General features: G+C 54.9%; 1 protein-coding gene across 1 annotated transcript in view; it reads left to right on the forward strand.

Annotated features, from left to right (window-relative positions):
- LOC140898028 (C-type lectin domain family 2 member D2-like) overlaps positions 1 to 13,901 on the forward strand; it is a 29,941-nt gene extending 16,040 nt beyond the window's left edge. The window contains 5 exon segments of the mRNA XM_073311411.1: positions 9,285 to 9,383; positions 11,075 to 11,206; positions 11,209 to 11,261; positions 11,996 to 12,099; positions 13,748 to 13,901. Coding sequence (XP_073167512.1) covers positions 9,285 to 9,383; positions 11,075 to 11,206; positions 11,209 to 11,261; positions 11,996 to 12,099; positions 13,748 to 13,901 — 542 coding nt within the window.
- The last annotated feature ends 4,987 nt before the right edge of the window (positions 13,902 to 18,888 follow it).

Raw genomic sequence — 18,888 nt, forward strand, 5'->3', positions numbered from 1 at the left:
CTGTATTTTTGTAGCCCAAGAGCCTTCTGTCCTGGTGCCAGTCATAGCACCAGAGATCTTCTGCATCATGTATGGTCAGGCCTGGAAGAGAGAGAGAGAGACTTTTCTCCTCATTCTGGTTGCAGTTTCTGTGTCCTTCCAATCCCATTGGTGGCTCCACAGTAGAGTGGAGAAGAACAGAGGCAGAGAGAGACTTGTCCTTCAGCCTGGGTCAGTCTGAGAGAAATGGTCTGGGGTCCCATTATCCACCTGTGGTCACTCTCAGTCCCCTATTGGGTTCTGTGTCCCAGCTGGGTTCCTTACCCCTCTGTTGGAGCAGCAGCTGGTAGAGCCGATAAGTCCCCTCCCTGGCCTGCCGGCTGATGTCCTTGTCTGGATCGCTGACAAACAGAGCCAGCTGGGCCACATGGTGACCCATCCTGGGGAACTCGGCAGAGATCTAATGGAAGAGAGAGGAGAGGGGACTCCATCAGCATGTTCCTGTCAGCTCCCCTGGGCCAGAGGGCTCCTTCCCCTTAGCTCCTCTGCAGGAGATGCTGGGGGAGAGGAGCTTGAGATCGACCCTTCATTTGCTCTGCTGCCAAGGGAGCACAGAGCTGCTTTGGGATGCCAAGCAGGGGCTGGAGCATGGGCCCCTTAAAGGCCCAGGGGCAACACTGAACCAGGACAAGAAGAACTTGACTCAAGCCTAGCTCAGTCCCTGCTCTGACTCTGCCTCCCCATGAAGAACCCTCCTAACCCACAGCCCCGGGAGCAGCAGATCCTGCAGCCCGCTGGAGCCAGCCCGCCTCCGCCTGGAGCCAGCAAGCTGGGTTTGGAGGTCACTTACGTCAAACTCAGGGAGGGTGACTGTGTATCTCAGCAGGGCTGTGCTGCTCCTGATGGCCCTGGCTCGCTCCTGCGACACCCTGGACACAACCCACAAGTTGATATCCTGTGGGGAAAGGAGGCAGGTCAGACTCAGTGGCCAGGTGCACCTGCTTTGAAAATGAGCCCCCCACGCCCCCAGCCCCAGGGGCCTGAGACATTCTGCACAGGGGGGAATATCTGAGGCCTTGATGGCATAGCTTTAGAAAGGGATTCTTTCCCCCAGGACACAGCTTGTACCCTGCAGGTCACAACTTGTCAGCGTCTCTCTAGATTCGGACAATGTTCGGGGTCGCGGCTGGTTCCCTCCTCCCAGAACTCCTGATTCCTGAACAGTTCACCAGAAAGGAGACTGAACCCTCGGCCCTTCCCTGCTACGAAAATCTTTGGGCGGATGGAGGGAGTGACTGAGAACACAATCCCCCCAGGAATTTCAGAGCAGATCAGAGGGAAGGGCTGATTCCCTGGGATCCTCCTGTTTCTCTAGGAAGGAGCGTGTGCCTCTTCTCTGAGAACCATCTCCCAAATCTCATGGGGTGTGTGTGTTGGAGGGGTGGGGGAAAGGTGGGTTTTCAGACTCTCACTCCCCAAGACAGCCAGGAGCCGTGTGGTTAGTGCTCAGCAGAACCAGGCAGAGCTCTGGCTTGAAGTCCCAGCTCCTTCCTTTGTTCCTCAAGAAGGAAGGACCTGATACTGCTTGCACTGACCTCCCCAACCAAGGACGGCCCATTGGGGACCCAGCTAGGAGGACACAGTAGAAAATGGATCTTCCAGTCTCTCCTTACCAGTCCTCCAAAGAGTTCAGGTGAAATGGGGCTCACCTCCAAGATGAAGTGGAGCCTGTCTGTGTCTGGGGACTCTGCCAGCAGGTTCCCCAGCATGGCATCCAGGACCTCTGGGATGACTTTGTGCAGAGCCTGCAAAGCATGGGTCAGAGTTAGGAAACCTGGGCCTACACCTGACACAGGATGGGAAGAGGGGTCTCTGGGAAGCACTGGGGAGACTCCCAAACACATCTCCTGGACTCTCTCCTTCACATCCCACTGCAGGCAATTCGCAAGAATTGATGACCCCTGGACCTTTGATCCATGAGCTTAGCAGGTCTTTGCAGAGGGCCTTGTAGGCAGAAGAGTATGAAACAGCCAAGTTGCTATGGATGGAAGCTGGGCTTCTGGGCAAAACAGGGCTTATGAAAGAAAGAAAGAAAGAAAGAAAGAAAGAAAGAAAGAAAGAAAGAAAGAAAGAAAGAAAGAAAGAAATCCCCCAGGGAGGGGCAATCTCTTTCCTGCTGGAGGCAAGGATTCAACCCTGCAGCTTGTTCCATCTCCGCTACCCCACCCCTAAATCTGGAGCTCCAGCTAATCAAGGGAGCAGGGACCAAGGACCACTCTGGAAAAGTAAGAGGATGGAGGAGGAGGAGGTACCTGGATGTCGGTGGTGTCCTTCTCCGTGCCCAGGGTGAAGACGGAGTGAAGGGCAGCTCGCAAGAGGTGGGTCTCTAGGGCTGGCTCCAGGGCAGGTTTCATGGTGCTGGCAAGAGAGAGGAGCTGGTATTAGACTGTGCAGTATGGGGGTGGGACTGTCTCCAACAAGGACACCAACCCACAGGGATAGAGGCACAGGCTGGCGAGAATGGGAACTGAGGCACTGAGCTTGAGAATGACAAGGCCAAGGCGTCCCAGACAAACAGTGGCAGGACAGGAATAGCTCCTGTTCTCTGGAGCCTGCTGCCCCTCCTGTATCTGAGCCCGGGAGTGAGCCCCTCCCCAAGGCCCCTGTCATGTTATGGGAGTGAAAAGAAGAGCCCCACCAGGAGAGAGTGACCCTTCCCACCCCACCATCTCTGCCAGAGGCACCAGGCACCAGAGTTTGTGTGTGTGGTTTTTGGGAGGGGGGTGAGGGGGTGAGAGAACCTGGATTTGTGCAGGAAATGGCCCAACTTTATTAGCATGCACATTGTGTAAAGAGTTGTCACTTTGGATGGGCTATCACCAGCAGGAGAGTGAATTTGTGTGAGGGGGTGGAGGGTGAGAAAACCTGGATTTGTGCTGGAAATGGCCCAACCGATGATCACTTTAGATAAGCTATTACCAGCAGAACAGTGGGGTGGGAGGAGGTATTTTTTCATATTCTCTGTGTATAAATAAAGTCTGCTGCAGTTTCCACGGCATGCATCCGATGAAGTGAGCTGTAGCTCACGAAAGCTTATGCTCAAATAAATTGGTTAGTCTCTAAGGTGCCACAAGTACTCCTTTTCTTTCTGGGAGGGACAGTGACGGTGACTCCCAGCCTTGGGCCTGAGCAGCACTGGGGTGAGGGGAGCTGGCGGGGTGGGGGGGTGGGGCTGTTTCGGTACCAGAGGTTGCCCACTGCAGCCAGGGAGTGGGCGAGGACGGCGCTGGGTGACGAGTCATCGGGTAGCTCCTCGATGAGCTCCTGTGAGACGCGAAGGACACAAAGGAGCATGTGAGATTCAGGCCCGACGGACACCTCCCAGGGAGGAGATGACACAGCCAGTGCCCCACATGGCCAGAAGGATCCCCCACCACCTCCCGCTCCTACGATTCCTTCCTGCCCATCCGACTTGCCCCCTTCCCGGATTCCTGCCCAGCTCACTCCCAATCCCCTTCTCTCCTCCTCCCTGTCAAAACTGCCCCCATTCAGCCCCATCCCGACGACCAAGCTGGGACCATGTGATTCCTTGTCCCCCACTCTCAGCTGCCCCTCAGCCCCACAATTCCCCCCCTCCCTCCAGTTGCCGTATGGAGTGTCTCACTCACCACGATCCTCTTCACCACAGCCGCCTTGCAGCAGCGCGGCTCCAGCGTGTCCTCCCCTCTCTCCCGTGCAGCCAGACATGCGGGGTAGATGGCCTGAAGGAACAGGAGCTGCTGCCCCTCATCCTGGACCCACCAGGAGTGGGGTATAGCGAGAGAGAACCTGTTAGCGAGGGACCTTCCTGCCCTACCCACACCAGCTCCAGGGCTCAGGCCTCAATGGGGGATTGTGGGGACCCGCTGATTGTCCAAATCCCCCACCACTCCTACACAAGCAGGATCAGGAACTGGGACAGTGCCTGTCGGGGGAGACGACCTCGGCTGTTGTGGGATAAACACCCCCATCTTGGGGGTCCCACATAATGGATGTAAAAGGGCCCCATTAGGGGTGGTGGATCAGGAGGGACAAGACCCTCGGCAGGGGGTGGGGATGCTGGGAAGGAACAGGGCAATCTTGGTTCCAGCCCAGGTGGGGAATATTTGTACCTTATCTCTGCACTGGAGCTGCTCTCGGATGACCTTGAGAGCAGCTTCATCTTTGGCCACGTCCACCCCTTCCTCCTGCTCCGAATCCAGGGGGGTCCCTGCACCAGGGAGGGAAGGACAGGGGAGTGGTGGGCAGAGCAGGATTCAAGACCCCCCTTCCCACCTCAGGCCCCCAGGGCAGATCGGGCCCCAAACCTCCCTCTCAGGGATACCTTCAGCCCCCAACAGCTGCCGAAGCCCAGAGCAGAGCCCCCCTCCCCTGCCCAGGACTCCAGGGGAGGTGCCTGTTCCCCCCGCCCGGAGCAGCAAGGACCAACTGGCAGCAGCTCTTCACGCCCCCACCCCCAGGTCCCCGTGCGGAAGGGGCAGCTGTGTGACGGCTGCTGCTGTCCGTGGGGTTCGCGCGGCTCAGGCCAGACATCTGGGCTGGGGACCCCCCGTATCCCTGGGAGAGCGTCTGGGCCCAGGGTGTTCACATCCCGTCCTCAGCCCTCCCGGAGCCCAGCCCGGCTCCTCACCTGGAACAAAGCAGTGGCGCCCGTCGGCCTGGCTGCTGCCAGAGGCCCAGGTGCTGCCGCTGTCCCAGGCTGAGCTGCCGGTGCTGGGACAGGGACCTTCCCCCTCCTGGCCGGCGGGGGCTGGAAGGGCCTCAGAGACCGGGCAGGGCGAGGCCTCCTGATGGGAAGGAGGGCTGGGCTCCTGGGGCCGCTGCTGCCCACACAACAAGCCCCAGAGCCACCCTGCCCGGCGCCCCTCCTGGGCTGGGTCCTGTCTGCCAAACCGCAGCCTGGGCCAGCTCCACTGGGGCCTGGTCGGGGCCTCTCCCAGCTCGGCGCCTGCGCCGGGAGCCGGGGTCCTTTTCCAGAAGGCCGGGCACTTCCGCCGTCTGGCCTGGACGGGAGCTGCTTCCCCGCCAGCGGGGACGCAGGGCTTGCTCTGCCCCTTGGGAAGACGGCAGCTGCTTCCCTCAGGCTCTGGGGCCACGTGCAGAGCCTTCCTCCGCAACATCCGCAGGAGCCTGGCCATCCTGGAACCGAGCGGGGAGCAGGGGTGAGTCTGGGCTCAAGGCAGCCTTTCACTCCTGGGCCTTTTCCGTCCCTCCTCCTCCCTGCTCCAACCACAGCCGCACCCTCTGCCCCCACAGCAGTGTTAGGGAGTGCCATCTACACACACGGGCAGGAGTTCATTGCATGATCTGCTCCCAACGTTCCCCTCGTAATCCCTGCTCCTGCAATAGCCAGGAAGTGTCATCCTTTTCCAGCAATGGGGTCAGTCCCAAAGACCATTGGTTACTCTGGACAAGCAGCCCCCTCCTGTCGTCCCAGGCCACTCTCCCGCCCAGGCTAGAGAAGGAACAGAACCCAGGAGCCCGGACTTCTCCTGAGAAACCATTCTCCACATCAAAGTCACAAAGACCGTAAGCACAGGAAGACCAGAGCCCTCCTCGTTCCCCATTGATTTCCAGGCTCAGCAGCTCACAGGGTCTGGCCCAGCTCAGAGACCCTCAGCCTGGGGAACAGTGTCCCACAAGGGAAGGGCTGGGAGCCCCTTTGCTGGAACCTTTCCAAACACACTGGAGACGGCTCTGAAGAAGCCCCTGCCTGGCCTAAGAGTGAGGGGCTCTTGGGGGCTGTTTGCAAATGAAATCCCCCTTTGGAGATAGTCTCTCCCCCTGTTTCTGCCTCTCCCCAGACAGACAGGGGAAGACACCGAGGAACCTGAATGCCACTCACTTGCTCTCAGTGATGGTATGATGGATGGCGGATGTTCAGGGTCAGCAGACGTCCGTCGCCCTCCTCCTCACTCTCCAAGCCCAAGGCAGGCTGGAGAGGGTGGTGACCTCAGGAGTTTCCCTGCCCAGCCAGCAGGCAGGGTGATGACACGAGGGCGATCGACTGGCTGTAAAAACAAGAGTCTGTCTGATTGCCAAGGGACGGAGAAACTCAGCCAGCAGCAGGGGGGTGCCGAACACGGCCCTAGGGCAGAGGTGACAGCGCCTCCAGGATCCTGACATCCCAGCACTTTACCCACCTTCCTGGAGCCTCCCAACCCTGCTGGGCTGTAGCGATGGGACCTCAACCCGACTGATAGCAAACGGGCGTTACCTACCAGCTCAGGGTCACATTGAGTGTCAGAGCCATGGATGGACCCCTTCACTAACCACTGCCGCACACTCCCTCCCACAGCTGGCAATTGCAACCAGGCCCTAATGGCTGGTCCCCCTGACTTTGAGAGGGAGGGTCACTCCTGCTTCCATTGCTGCCTCTTGATCTGTGGGACTTTGGGCAAGTTGCTCCCCCTCTCTATGGCTCTCTGGGACTCACATCCCTGAATGGGCTTTAAAAAAGACAATGGTTAAAGTTTGGCCCCAACTAGTTCTTGTTTCTTGAGACTAGCCATTTTAGCAAAGTTTAGAGTTCTTGACATTCAGCACCTGGAAACATTCCTTTCTCCTTCGCAGATGGCCTTAACATCCCTTATCTCACCCAGGCTCCCTGCTGCCTGGAGTTAGAGAATTGACCCTGTTCCCATTGGACCTACCCAAGGTGTCACACAGCAAAGCGGTCACGGAGCCAGAAAGAGATCACAACAGTCTTGACTCCTGTTCTAACAGACAACAACCCCCCCGGAGGCAGTGATAAAGTCCTGGAAATAAGGTGTGAACATTTGCATGGAAACCGTTTTCTGTCAGAAAATCCATTCAGACGAAACCACTTTGTTTCTTGAAAGCATAACAAGTAGGATGAAAATTCGCTGCAAAAATATTTGTTTGCAAAACAAGAGCATCTCCTCTCCGTCACAGTGCATTAAACTGTCTCGTCGTACACAAAGGGGAGACACTATGCTCTAGAAAATTAGATGAGATGCTTCAGTCTGAGCTAAGTAGTTGCTGCTCTTCACAATTTCAAAACAATAAAATAGAAATGAGATTGAATATTAGGTCATAATCTGCTATGGCTCAGTGTGATAGGACACCCCCTAGTCTGCACTGCTCCAAGTGACACTCTTCAGTGCATCCCCAGCATCCACCCATGGTGAGGTAGGTGGGAGAGGATTGTTATTTGTACTTGACAGAAGGAGAAACGAAGGCTGAGAAAGGAACAGTGACTTGTCTTAGCTGATGCAACCAGTCAGTAGCAGAGTTGCTCTCAAATGAGCTACAGACCAACAATTGTTCCTAGTAATTATTCAGCAATTATTTCAGAAGAATTGGAATGTTCGAGAGGATCATGAACTGCTCCGAGACAATGAATGGAGAGCAGCGTCAACATTGGTCAGACATCTAACTGGTTGTGACTTATTTGCTTGGTCATAAAAGAGAACAACAAAGACCAGAGTTTCCTCCCTGTCAATAGCCCCCTCCTCAGCCAATCAAGGTTGGGACTTTGAGGGGTGGGAGGCTAAGGGTTCTCATCAAATAGCCCAAAGAATGGCCCTGGTCACCACCAAGGGGATCACTCTCGGAGCACTAGTCCAGTCTCACCTCTCTGTGAGGGCCTCCCACAACCCCCCCCCAGCCTCCTCTCCACACACAGAGCTCCTGGTGGTGGGAGGAGAACAGAGGAAAAGGAGAAAGGAAGCAAGAAGAGAAAGGTAGGAGGGACAGAGGAAAAGGGAAAACAAAAAGGAGAAACCCCAATGTCCCCAGTAATTCTAAGGGACAAAGTCCTAGGTCGGAAATAAAATACTGCCCCCACAAGCTAATGTTTTCCTTTCCTAAAAATCAGCCGGCACCTGATGGATCAGACTGAACAGGTTCCAAACCTCTCCGAGGCTCTTACCTTCTCTACAGGGAGGTCTGTTTTCGAGCAAAACCACAAAAAGAAAAGGAGAAAACTCCGAAGAGGGTCCTCCTTGCGCTCACGTACGTGCAAGTGAATTCTCTCTCAGTCCTCCAGGAGAGACCTCGAGAAGGAGACGTGCTGAAGCAAAGCCACAGGGATCTCCGAGGTTGCCCCTGTCCTGCACCCCTGTCCTGCCTGGCTGATGTCAAGATCTCTCTGTGAGGTCATCGCCTCCCCACCACCTTTGTCCAATAGGCTGAGGTCCTGCCAAAGGCCCTTGTGATGTCACTGCCACACCCACCCCTCTGCTGCAGTGCTGATGTCCTGCCCCTGTCCAGCCACATTGGATGTTTGAGCTGCTTCCCCTGGATCACCCCTCTCAATGAGCGTTCATTGTGGGCTCAAGCCGAACACAGTAAAACATCAGAGGCTTCTCCCTGTGCTACGCTCAGTTTTTCATAAATTAGCAGACTTTATGGACAGAAGAGACAATTAGAGCATGTCTTCTGACCCCCTGCATATCACATGCCTTCTGTAGAGCATAGGAGCTAGTTTTTGACTACACACCTTCCAGAAAGGCATCTAGTCTTCATTAGAAGACATCAAGAGCTGGGGAATTCCCACCACTTCCCTTTCTAGTTTGTTCTTTTGGTGATTCATCCTCACGGTTGAATATGTGTGCCCTCTTTCTCATATGAATTGGTCTCTTTTGAGTTTCCAGCCACTGGGTCTTGTTATGCTTTTCTCTGCTAGATTAATGAGCCCTTTAATACCCGATATTTTCTCTCCATGAAGTCACTTCAGCACTTCAATGATGTCACCTCCCGATCTTTTTTATAATCTAAACAGGCTGAGCTCTTTCAATAGCTCACTAGCGCCTGCCAGGAAGGGAGTCCCCACAGAGGGACACCGTAATCTCCCAGGGCGGGAAAAGGCTCTCACTGCCATTTTTTAACCTCATGGGGTATTCTCCTGTTCTGCCAACCCCACCCCTATTTAAGCATCTCCAGGTGCCTGAGGGAGCAGGAACCAAAGGCCATCCTGCATCTGGGACAGAGATGGAGGTTGATGACCTACCTGCCCATGGTGACCATGGTGCAGGACAGCCCTCAGCACATGCGAATGCAGCTCCAGATCTGGGAGCAGCTTCCCTTTGCTGGCACGAGACCTTGCAAGTTGAGGGGGTGAGACAGGCACTAACTTTTGGAAACCCTCAGTGGGATCAGAGGGTAATGGTTTGTAGAAAGTGGTGTTGGACAGCTTTACAAAAACTAGACAAGAACGGTGCATGTTCCAGGGCAGCTCCAGCCCTGGTGCTGTCAGTGAGACGTGTCCTCCCAGCCCTGCTTGACGGGTCTTTCTGTTTCAGAACCTCATTGTAACTGCAAGAAAAGCCCAACCTGTGGAGTTGTGGTTGCACTGAGAGTTGTGTCGTCTGCTTTGATCGCTGCCATCATTGCTCTGGCAGGTGAGTTCCCAGCTTCCGCCCTGCTCCCTTCCCCTCCATCTACAATCTCCGTGCATCCCATTCCCCGTGACCTGCCACGGTCCCTCTCTCCTCCCGGCCTGTCTGGCTTCTGCCCCTGGGACAGAGGATTCCTGGGGGATGTTCCTCCCCGACCCTCCTCCTGCTCCCTCCCAGACCCCTGCACCTGGGCACTCTCTGTGTCGGGACGATCTGACTGACATTAGCCCCCCCCCCTCCTCCCAGCCCATCTCTGAGCACTTTGGGTCCAAGTCACCTTTGCCACGCGCCGTGAAGCAGTCCCTGACCAGGGTGTCCAGTGGGACAGGGTGCAGTGCAACCCTGAGCCCTTTGCCTTCCCTGTGTTGCTCTGAGGTTACCAGCCTGGCCTTCCTGGATCTTCAGGTCACGCCTGTGGCCGGGCGGCAGGTGCTGCCGTGTTATTGAAAGGAGCCGTAGAGCTCAGTCTAGACCCCTCCACCAGCGCAGTGTGAAAACCCACCAATCGCTGAGCTTGGCCATGAAGGGTCCCTTAGCACCATTCACTCCCCCGGGCTGCCCAGACAGCATGTGCTCGTGCAGAGGGCTTCTGTTTGCCGTGAACATGAACCCTGCTGTATCCCCCCGTCGTCTGGGGCAGGGCGTGCTGGAGGCTGTTGGGGGTGGGATTTCTCTACTGCCCTGGGATCCGATCACTGGGCCCCAGGAGGGTTTAGCAGCTGGCAGAGGGGATTGAATCCAGGTCTGTCTGCATTAGGAATCCTCTGTGCCGATGTCATGACATCCGTGCCGTTGAATTGGGGCAAACCGCTAAAGGAGACGCATCGCACTGGTGCACAAAGCAGCTTGCCTTGGTGCAGTTCGCTGCAGGAAGTTACCAGAGCGAGCCGCAGTGCTCCAGCGCATCTCCAGGAGGTGTTTGCCCTGATGTCACTGCGTCACTGTGATTATACGGGTGCAGATTGCTCGGATACAGAGGTGAATTAAGTTCCATCATTCCTGGCCCACAGTGCAACAGGTCACTTCCTGTGGCTGTGGTGTCTGGCGCCCCCTTGTGGCTTTCATGTCCCTGAGTGAAAGTTCCCACCTTCTTCTCAGTTGTTCACCTGCTGTTTGTTGCGAGGTTGAACATCCAGCTGTTGATCTTGTGCCTGGGGTGAAATGCTCTGAGCTGTGTCAGTCCCTCCCAGGCTGGGAGTGTCCCTGGAAGCCTTCTTGCCAGGCAAATTTACTGTGACAAACATCTCCCTCACCCTGCGTCTGATTGCCGTGGACCAGCCCCAGCTGGAGGTCCCAGTAGGCTTGGCAGGCCGGTCAATTGACTGCCTGTTTGACCTCAGTCAAATAATGTCAAATACTCCAGCAAGAGCCCTGGGGGTAGGAGGCAGCATGATTTATGATTGCGTCTTGCAGCCTCACTTGTGTTTTTCAGAACTTGGTTTCAATGTTTCACTTTTTAATCTGAGTTAAAATAACTCAGTTCAATAATTTTTTTAAAAATTAGGCATAAGTATCTACCTTAAGCTAAACCTACTGGAGACAATGACGTCTTGCTCTTTTTTTGTTACTGTTCTGATAAATTGGTATTTTAAAATATTTGACCATTGGTTTTTTTTATGACACATTTGAGGTACCAGTCAAATGCCCAATTCTAGGTGCAACTCTTACCCTCCATGTGACTGTCTCATTCTCAGTGCTGGCATCTAAGCTTTCATCAGCTGATCTGTGCCCCCCTGCTGGACCCTCGTGCCCAGACAGCTGGGTGGGATACCAAGGGAAACGCTACTATTTCTCCGAGAGGGAAGGGAGCTGGACCGACAGCTAGAGCCCTGCTCTGCACCGGGTGCCTCCCTGGCTGGGATCGACAGTGAGCAGGAAATGGTGAGAGACTCTCGAATTGCCAGACACTGGCCTTGGCTCAGCGGCGGCTGCTACAGTAGGACCTGGGCTCTGCCCCCTCCCGTGCTGGGAGGCCAGAGTGAATGAACTTCCAGCGGCTGAACGCCAGCCCTGGCTGGGCCCAGGGCCCTACTGTCTGTGTGTGATCACGAGGATTGGCCATTCTCAGCTTCCTCCTCCCCAAATAGGGAGACAGCCCCTCTCTAGGGCAGGGCTGGCTCAGGCATCTACTGGCTGCGGGAGTGGGACTGAGAACCCAGCCAGTGCTCCTGTTTGGGGGAAGGGAAAAGAGCAGCCAGGTGAGGCTGTGGGGGGTGGGGTGGGGTGGGGGTGGGAACCTGTCACATTGACCCCTCCCACTTTAGCTTGACTTGCTCCCTCCTCCTACCCTGCTGTGGTGAGCGGGGGCTGATCTGTGAGAAGAGACATCTCTGCAGAGAGTTCAGACCCAGCAGCTGCCCCCAGCCCAGGGGGACTTGGGGTGTGGGTGACTGGGAGCACTGGGGCCGGGCTGCTGTGTGCGGTGGGAACGTTAAGACTGCCCGGGTGGTCTTGTGCTTTGCAAGAGGGAGGGGAAAATCCCCCCCCCCCCCGAAAATAAACTGAGCGCCCTTCAATATGCGACTGGGATTCTCTGCAGCACAGAGCCCTGGAGGGGCGGTGGGGGGAGCACGGGAGCTGGGGCTGATACCTGCTGTCCCTCGGCTTTCTTTAAGGCGTTCCTGCTGAGCCATAAGGGTGTCTATGACCACTGGATCGGCCTCCGGAGGGAGCAGGGTCAGCCCTGGACATGGGCCAACAGCACCAAATTCAACCACCTGTGAGTCTCTCTCACTCCTCTGGACTAATTCCCTGGGCTTGGGGATTCTGGTGTCTGAGCGGTTTGAGCTCAGGTAGATCCACCATTCAGTGCTAGTGAAACCACCAGACACGACCCTGGTCCGTTCGCGTCCTGCGTGTATCAGAGACCGATGGGAGCCGGCGTGTCCCTGAACTCTCGGCTCCTCCCCGCAGCACGGTGCTGGGCCGGAGACAGAGCCCGCCATAGCCAGAGGTGCCCTCGCAGCGCGCTGGGATTTCAGCTGGGACACTCGCTGTTCTCCCCCAGCCCTCTTCAGCAAGGTCCCTGGGGTGTCTGACCCCCCCCCGGGGAAAGGAGGCAGCAGGGAGCTCAGGTTAACAGTGGCTGCTAGAGAGGGCAGCATGCCGAGCAGTGCATGGCAGGTGCAGGTCCCGCTGGGGATTGCAGCCGGCAGGTTTGAGTGACTTGGCTGGTGAGGCCTCTGAATCCGCAGCAAGGCACCGATGTTAAAGGAGCCTGCGGTTCACAGGTGCTGGACGCCTGGGGCTCCCACTGGAATGGGGTACAGTAGTGATGGCTGCCCAGCCAACACCCCGCAATGGGTTTCAGTGGGCTCCAAGTGTGATCACAAAACCTTGAGCCTGGAGCAGGGTTTGAACCCCGGAATTCAGCACTAGAAGCATGAGCCTCTGCCATAGGAGCGAAAGAATCCACTTCTTTAACTGAAACCCCCCCTGATTGATAAAGCTCTTATGCAGGCCAGCCATTAGAGGGGGATGGAGACCCCCCACTTCCCTGGTCTGGTTTACTTCAGTACTTTGAAAACTCAGGCTGTTATGGCGCTGGGTCAGGGCTCCCCAATGGACAGTCCCCATTCTGCTGTATTGGACCCAACCTTTGGATCCCACCTGCTTCCAGCCTCACTGGGTCTGAATAGCCACCAGACACTGTCCTGAGTTCGGGCCTCTGTGGCCCTCTCCTGGGGTACAGACTCCCTGTCTGGTTCCCTCCTTAGGAGGTGGGACCCTGCAGATCAGCTGCTGTAGGACCCAAAACCAGGTCTGAACCCTCCCAAACCTCCCAAGAGGCATGTTGTCCCTAGAGCTCCACCCTCCACTCCAGAGGAACTCTGGGAGGGTCACGGGAGGGTTACAAACAGGGCACACATGCTTTCACAAAGGAACTTCTTCAACACTCTCTTTTTCCCCCATCCCCAATGGAAAGCTCAGGAGTTATAGATCAATGGAAAAGGAAACCCCTGAATGCAATTTCCTCTTTCAGTGTCATCTTGGTTCTGCTCCGTGTGTTTCAAGGAGGGGAGATTCCTCCTGCCCCCCGCTTTTCCTGCTCGGTCATCTGATTCTGGTGATGGTCTACCCCTCTTGTTAGAGGACCAGTCCCTTTTGACAATCAGTCTAAGAAATTCTCTCCATCCTGCTGGGGACTTTCCATTCTCCAGTACCCCTGTGGGCTGCTCAGCATAGAGGGTCACAAACAGTCAGTGGTTCTGCAAAGCCCCCGCTGTCCTGAGCTCTGCTCCTGAGGGGCTGGGAGAGTAGCTGCTCCGCACTCAGGCCTGCACTGTGGAGAATGGCTCCCCTGGCTGGGACTGGTGTGAAATGCCTGGCCTCTGCCTGACTGCAGCTCCCTGGCTTCTGTGTTGCAGGTTTCAGATAAGAGGAGGAGGTGACTGCGCGTATCTGAACGAGGAGAAAGGGGTCAGCAGCTCACGGTGCTACATGGAAAGACGGTGGATCTGTAGCAAACCTGAGGTGTATGTGATGGGAAAAGAGACTGCACTGGAAGGGGGCTCGAAATGAGACTCCTAGAAGTGACACTGATCCAACTCACACCTACTTGAACGAGCCAAGTCCCCATTCGTCAGCCTGGCCAGGATCTCAAAATCAGGCAGCGGGGCCCTCAAGCATTAAGTGTGTCTCGTTTAAACTGTGGATTCTTCGTATGTGCCTTCTGCTTTTGAACCTTTAAACTCAGGGTCACATTGTCAAGCTTTTCTCTGCAGCTGAGAGGGAGTGATCTCATGAGAAGGAGTCTCAGCCACACGCTGGGGAAATGAGAGAAGGGAAGGCCTTGTTCGTTTAGACTCCAGAACAGCATTTCTCAAATGCAGCCACCAGCTGATTGTTTTGCAGCCACAAGAGCCTCCAAAGTGCCCCAACAATCGCTGAGATGTTAGGTATTAAAGGTGCCTTCTAAATGCCATAAATCCTAATGCGCGCTCCCTTTTACATAGTACCATGCCGGCAGAGCTGAGCTACATCGGTGTGGTTTTCTTCGAAGTCGCAAAGTGTATTCTTTGGCTAAGAACATAAGAAGGGCCAGACTGGGTCAGAGCAAAGGTCCATCCAGCCCAGTATCCTGTCTGCTGACAGCGGCCAACACCAGGTGCCCCAGAGGGAGTGAACCTAACAGGCAATGATCAAGTGATCTCTCTCCTGCCATCCATCTCCACCCTCTGACAAACAGAGGCTAGGGGCACCATTCCTTACCCATCCTGGCTAATGGCCATTCATGGACTTAACTTCCATGAGTTTATCCAGTTCTCTTTTAAACCCTGTTATAGTCCTAGCCTTCACAACCTCCTCAGGCAAGGAGTTCCACAGGTTGGCTGTGCGCTGTGTAAAGAAGAACTTCCTTTTATTTGTTTTAAACCTGGTGCCCATTAATTTCATTTGGTGGCCCCTAGTTCTTGTGTTATGGAAACAAGTAAATAGCTTTTCCTTAGTCACTTTCTCCTCACCACTCATGATTTTATAGACCTCTAACCACTGTGTTTACATCTCATGTTACTGTAGCTCTGTAAGTGGCTATGGGCCATCTCACTGTGTGGTGTTTGGGTAGGTTGCGATTGTTCATGGGGGGGGGGAGGTGAAAGAGTTAAAAATGTGACTGGGTATCAGAAAGTATTTCAAATAATCTAGTGCCAGAACATGACCTTGAATGTGACAGCAGGTGGCTCCTCTGGGACCTTCTGCGAAGAAAAACAAAACATAGAAAGAAAAAGGAACACTTCAGCACCAGGGGGAAAGGCAGTTTCCTGTGTTTCTGAAGCCACCCGATTCCGTTTCTGAGCAAGTTGCAGTGTGCGAGAGAAATTCATCAAATTGAAACGTATGTTGTGCAACGTCCCTACAGCACTCGTGCAAGGGAAGTTGAACCAAATTACCACGGTGAGTTTCAGAGGCGCAAGCTGTTAAATGATGCAAAAACCAAGCTGAAAAGACAACAGCAACGGCTCAGATTTTGTTGTTCCTATTATCATTATTATTATTACTGGGCTAGGTGGATTGGGTTTTTTTGTCTGTGAAAGAAATTTTGGACATATTGGCAGATACATTCTCTCATTATTATTTGGACTTCTCTTATGTAAAGGATTTTTAAATTTAGTTCAGAATTGTTGTACAGCCCTCCACCTTTGACCAAAAAAGCAAAAGAACAACAAAAAAGACAAGACTGCGCAAAGCACTGGTTTGTTCTGTGTTTAGGTCCAGTAAAGATAGGACACAACTGTACCTTATATTTATTATTGAGTCTGCAAAAAATCCCTATGTAAATATGCACATGTAATTTATTTGTTTGTTTTCCCTACAGTTAGTTAAGTATTGTCAGAGCCGCATGCTGAGGCTGCCAAAAATTTGTGAGAACCCCGGCTCTAGAAAGTGTGAGGATTTGGTTTTCTATGTAACCATTACTTTCCAGTATTTATTCACTCTCGCTTGCATCTCTGTTCTTTGATGATAAACTCGTTCCTGTTTTCTGTATATCTAAGTGCTGGGTTCTCAATAGAGTGGTTGGCCTGAATTGAATCTTACAAGCTGCTGTGGACCGCGCCTGAGGGAATAGAGTCACAGTTCTGCGTGTGCTCAGTGGAACGGGCTGAGCACTCCCGAAGGACGCTCAGAGGCTTTGGGGGTGTCGATCGCAAACCTGTACACAGAGAGCGAGGCCTGCAGGGGGCTGGAAGGTCAGGCCTGCCCTGCCAGGGGTGGTGGTTTGAGAGAGCTGACCCATGGCAGGCCTGGACAAGGCTCCCCCAAAGGTGCCTCGTTTGCCTGCTATGAATCGCTCAAACGGGCACACGTCCCCGGCTCATTCCACCCCTGCACCCCCCAGGTACAACCCGCACAAGGCATTCTGCCAGGGGCGAGGAGAACTCGTGAGCTTCTGCCCTTCTGTCCCATTCCTGCTGCTTGCCCGGAGCTAGGCTGCCTGCGATGGGTTTTCAGTGTTTGCTACTTTCAGGGGGTTTAGCGTGTGAGTGGCTGCGAGAGGGGAAAAGAGAGTCGGAAAGTTGTATCCCGAGGGTTTAGGGAAGCATCAACCTCCACCGTCCCATGAAAGCCGTGGCAAATCAAGTATGTGAGGCGGTGCAGGGCGGTAGTTCACACTCCACCGCGTATGTCAGCCTGCAATGCAAGGAGGGGGGTGCACCAGACGTCTCTCTTTTCTTTGCTCGCCTGGACCCAACCCCAGTGATGATAGGGGGCATTTCTGGTTGGCTGTACCGGGCCTGCTACCCAGCAGTGTCTTGAGCCCACTCCCGGTGAAAATTCTCACCCTTAGTCTCACAAATAGGGTGCAGGCCGTATCAGGCCATACTGGGGTTGGCATTAGCTCCGCTCACCACAGGGCCTTAGGCAGCAGACGGTTCAGATACTCAGTTGGTTTTAAGAGCCATGGCAGGAGAGGGGAGGTAGGAGCCCCTTAAAACTATATTGGGCACAGACAGGCTCTTGGGAAGTTTGATTTGTCCCATGGCCCCATCCCCACTCTGCCCCTTCCCCCAAGGCCTCACCCTCGCGCCCCCTCTTCCTGCGCCCAGGGAGTCAGCGCCCACAGCAGGTGTGCAAGACTAAGTGATGCGCGTGTGTGTGACAGAGAGAGAGAGAGAGAGAGAGGGGTTAGATAATTTCTGTATTGATAAACGCAAGAGTTCAAAATGAGTCGGGCCTCAAAACTGTGAGACCCACTTAAAAATCATGAGACTTAAAATACTAAATGCAGAGTTTTTTATTTCCTGGTTTGCGAGCCTTTGGCGGTCATGGTTTCTAGCATGCTCTGCAAGGATTAAAGACTTTGTTTTGTCTGCCCTCCCTAAGAAAACCATGAGAACTGAGATTCTGGCCTGCTGACAGGACTCTAGGAGCTGGGGTTTTAAGAAAAACACCAGATATCATGAGCCATATAAGGGGAGAATGGGCAGTAAGTTACAGCTGGTTTAGAGAAAGTGCAACTCCCTAGAAGTCAGAAGGAAGCAGACGAGGAACTGTGTGTTGGAGGTGTATCTGAGTCCCGCGCCCTCCTGGTGTAACGTGGATTATACTCTGCTTCTGCCTCCCAGCTCTGGGTCACCTAACCTGGAGGGGAGGGAAGCCCAACCCCAATGGAACAGGGTCGAGCAAGAGAACTTTTGTGATGGTTGGGTGGGTGCAAGACAGGAAATCCCTTTGCAAAGGATTCCTTTGCTCCTCTCCGTGCTCTGCTTTGCCGTGCACGTCTCCTGTGCTCCTTTCCTTTGTGGTTAACTCTCCCCTTCAGGCAGAGGTGAGAACTTTTAATAGAAGTCAGGGTATTTTTGTTCTACTACACAGACTCTGTGCTGGTGAGGGGGAAAGTGTTGCCTCATAGATGTGCCCCCGGGAGTGTTTAGTTTTCTCAGATTACTGGCTGGGGGCTTGAGCCGGTTCTGTTTTGAGTTGTTAAGGGAAACCCCTGGAAACTAAACCACGTCCTTGTTGCTGCCGACACCACCTGGAAGAGGGGTTACGTAGCTACAGCCCAAATCCTTCGCCCAGAGCAAAATTTTCCCTCAAAAAAAGTTGGACACATGTTAACCTCTTGTTAAATGTACCAGGGAACCCCCCTCCCCACATTTCTCCCCAAGTCCAGCCGCAGCCTCAGCCCACCCCCATTGCACACACTAATGTGCCCCCTGCCTGGCTCCTTTGTGCCCCCGGAGACCCATCGGGGGATCCGCACAGTGCCGGGCAAGCTGCACCGGCCAGGGCTCAGCTCAGCGGGGTCAGCGCCCAGAGATCCTCACTGGTCACAGTCTTTCCTGATCTTGGGGTGGGGGTACTCTTGTGGGGGCAGCTCCATGGCCCAGCCAGTGTGGAACCAGGAAGAGTAGTGTCGTCCCCAGGGGGAGCCAGCAGGGCCGGGGCAGAGAAGGGTGTACAGTTCCGGGGCAGGGCGGCAGGGGGGCCCAGGCCCAGGTGAGTTCAGTTTTGACAGCTGGAGGTGGTGGTGCAGGGTACGGGGAGACTGAGGCACATGTGCCGGGCTGGGCTACCTACACTCAGAGCCCTGGGTATACACAGAGAGGCTCAGCCTAAGCAATTGCTTGGGGCCCCCAGCAGCTCAAGGGGGGGGCCCCTAGTCCCTTTTTTTATTATAAGAACTTGTCTGTTTTAGTATTGGGGGAGGGGGCAAAAGACAACTTGGGGGGAGGGAGAGGAAGGGATGGGGTGGGTCAGAGCCTCTCCGCAAGCTGGGGAGAGAAGGAGACAGACAGACAGACACACACCCCTCCCAGCGCCTGTATTCCCACTTCCACATTGTAAGGTGTGGGGGGGGGGAGGAGAGAGGGGGCAGGGCCTCAGGGGAAAGGGTGGTGCAGGGGGCGGGGCCCCGGTTCGGGCATCAGTGCTCCCCCCCCACCCCCCAACACACACACTTTTAAGTACTTCCACTGCCCCGGAAAGCCGAGTGTGGGGGGGACTGGGCTGCCGCCCCTCCCCAGCCAGGCTCTCCCCAGCAGCTGGCTATGGCCGCTTGCTCCCTGCC

Source organism: Lepidochelys kempii, chromosome 14 (genome assembly GCF_965140265.1).
Source record: "Lepidochelys kempii isolate rLepKem1 chromosome 14, rLepKem1.hap2, whole genome shotgun sequence".
NCBI classification, from domain to species: Eukaryota; Metazoa; Chordata; order Testudines; family Cheloniidae; genus Lepidochelys; species Lepidochelys kempii.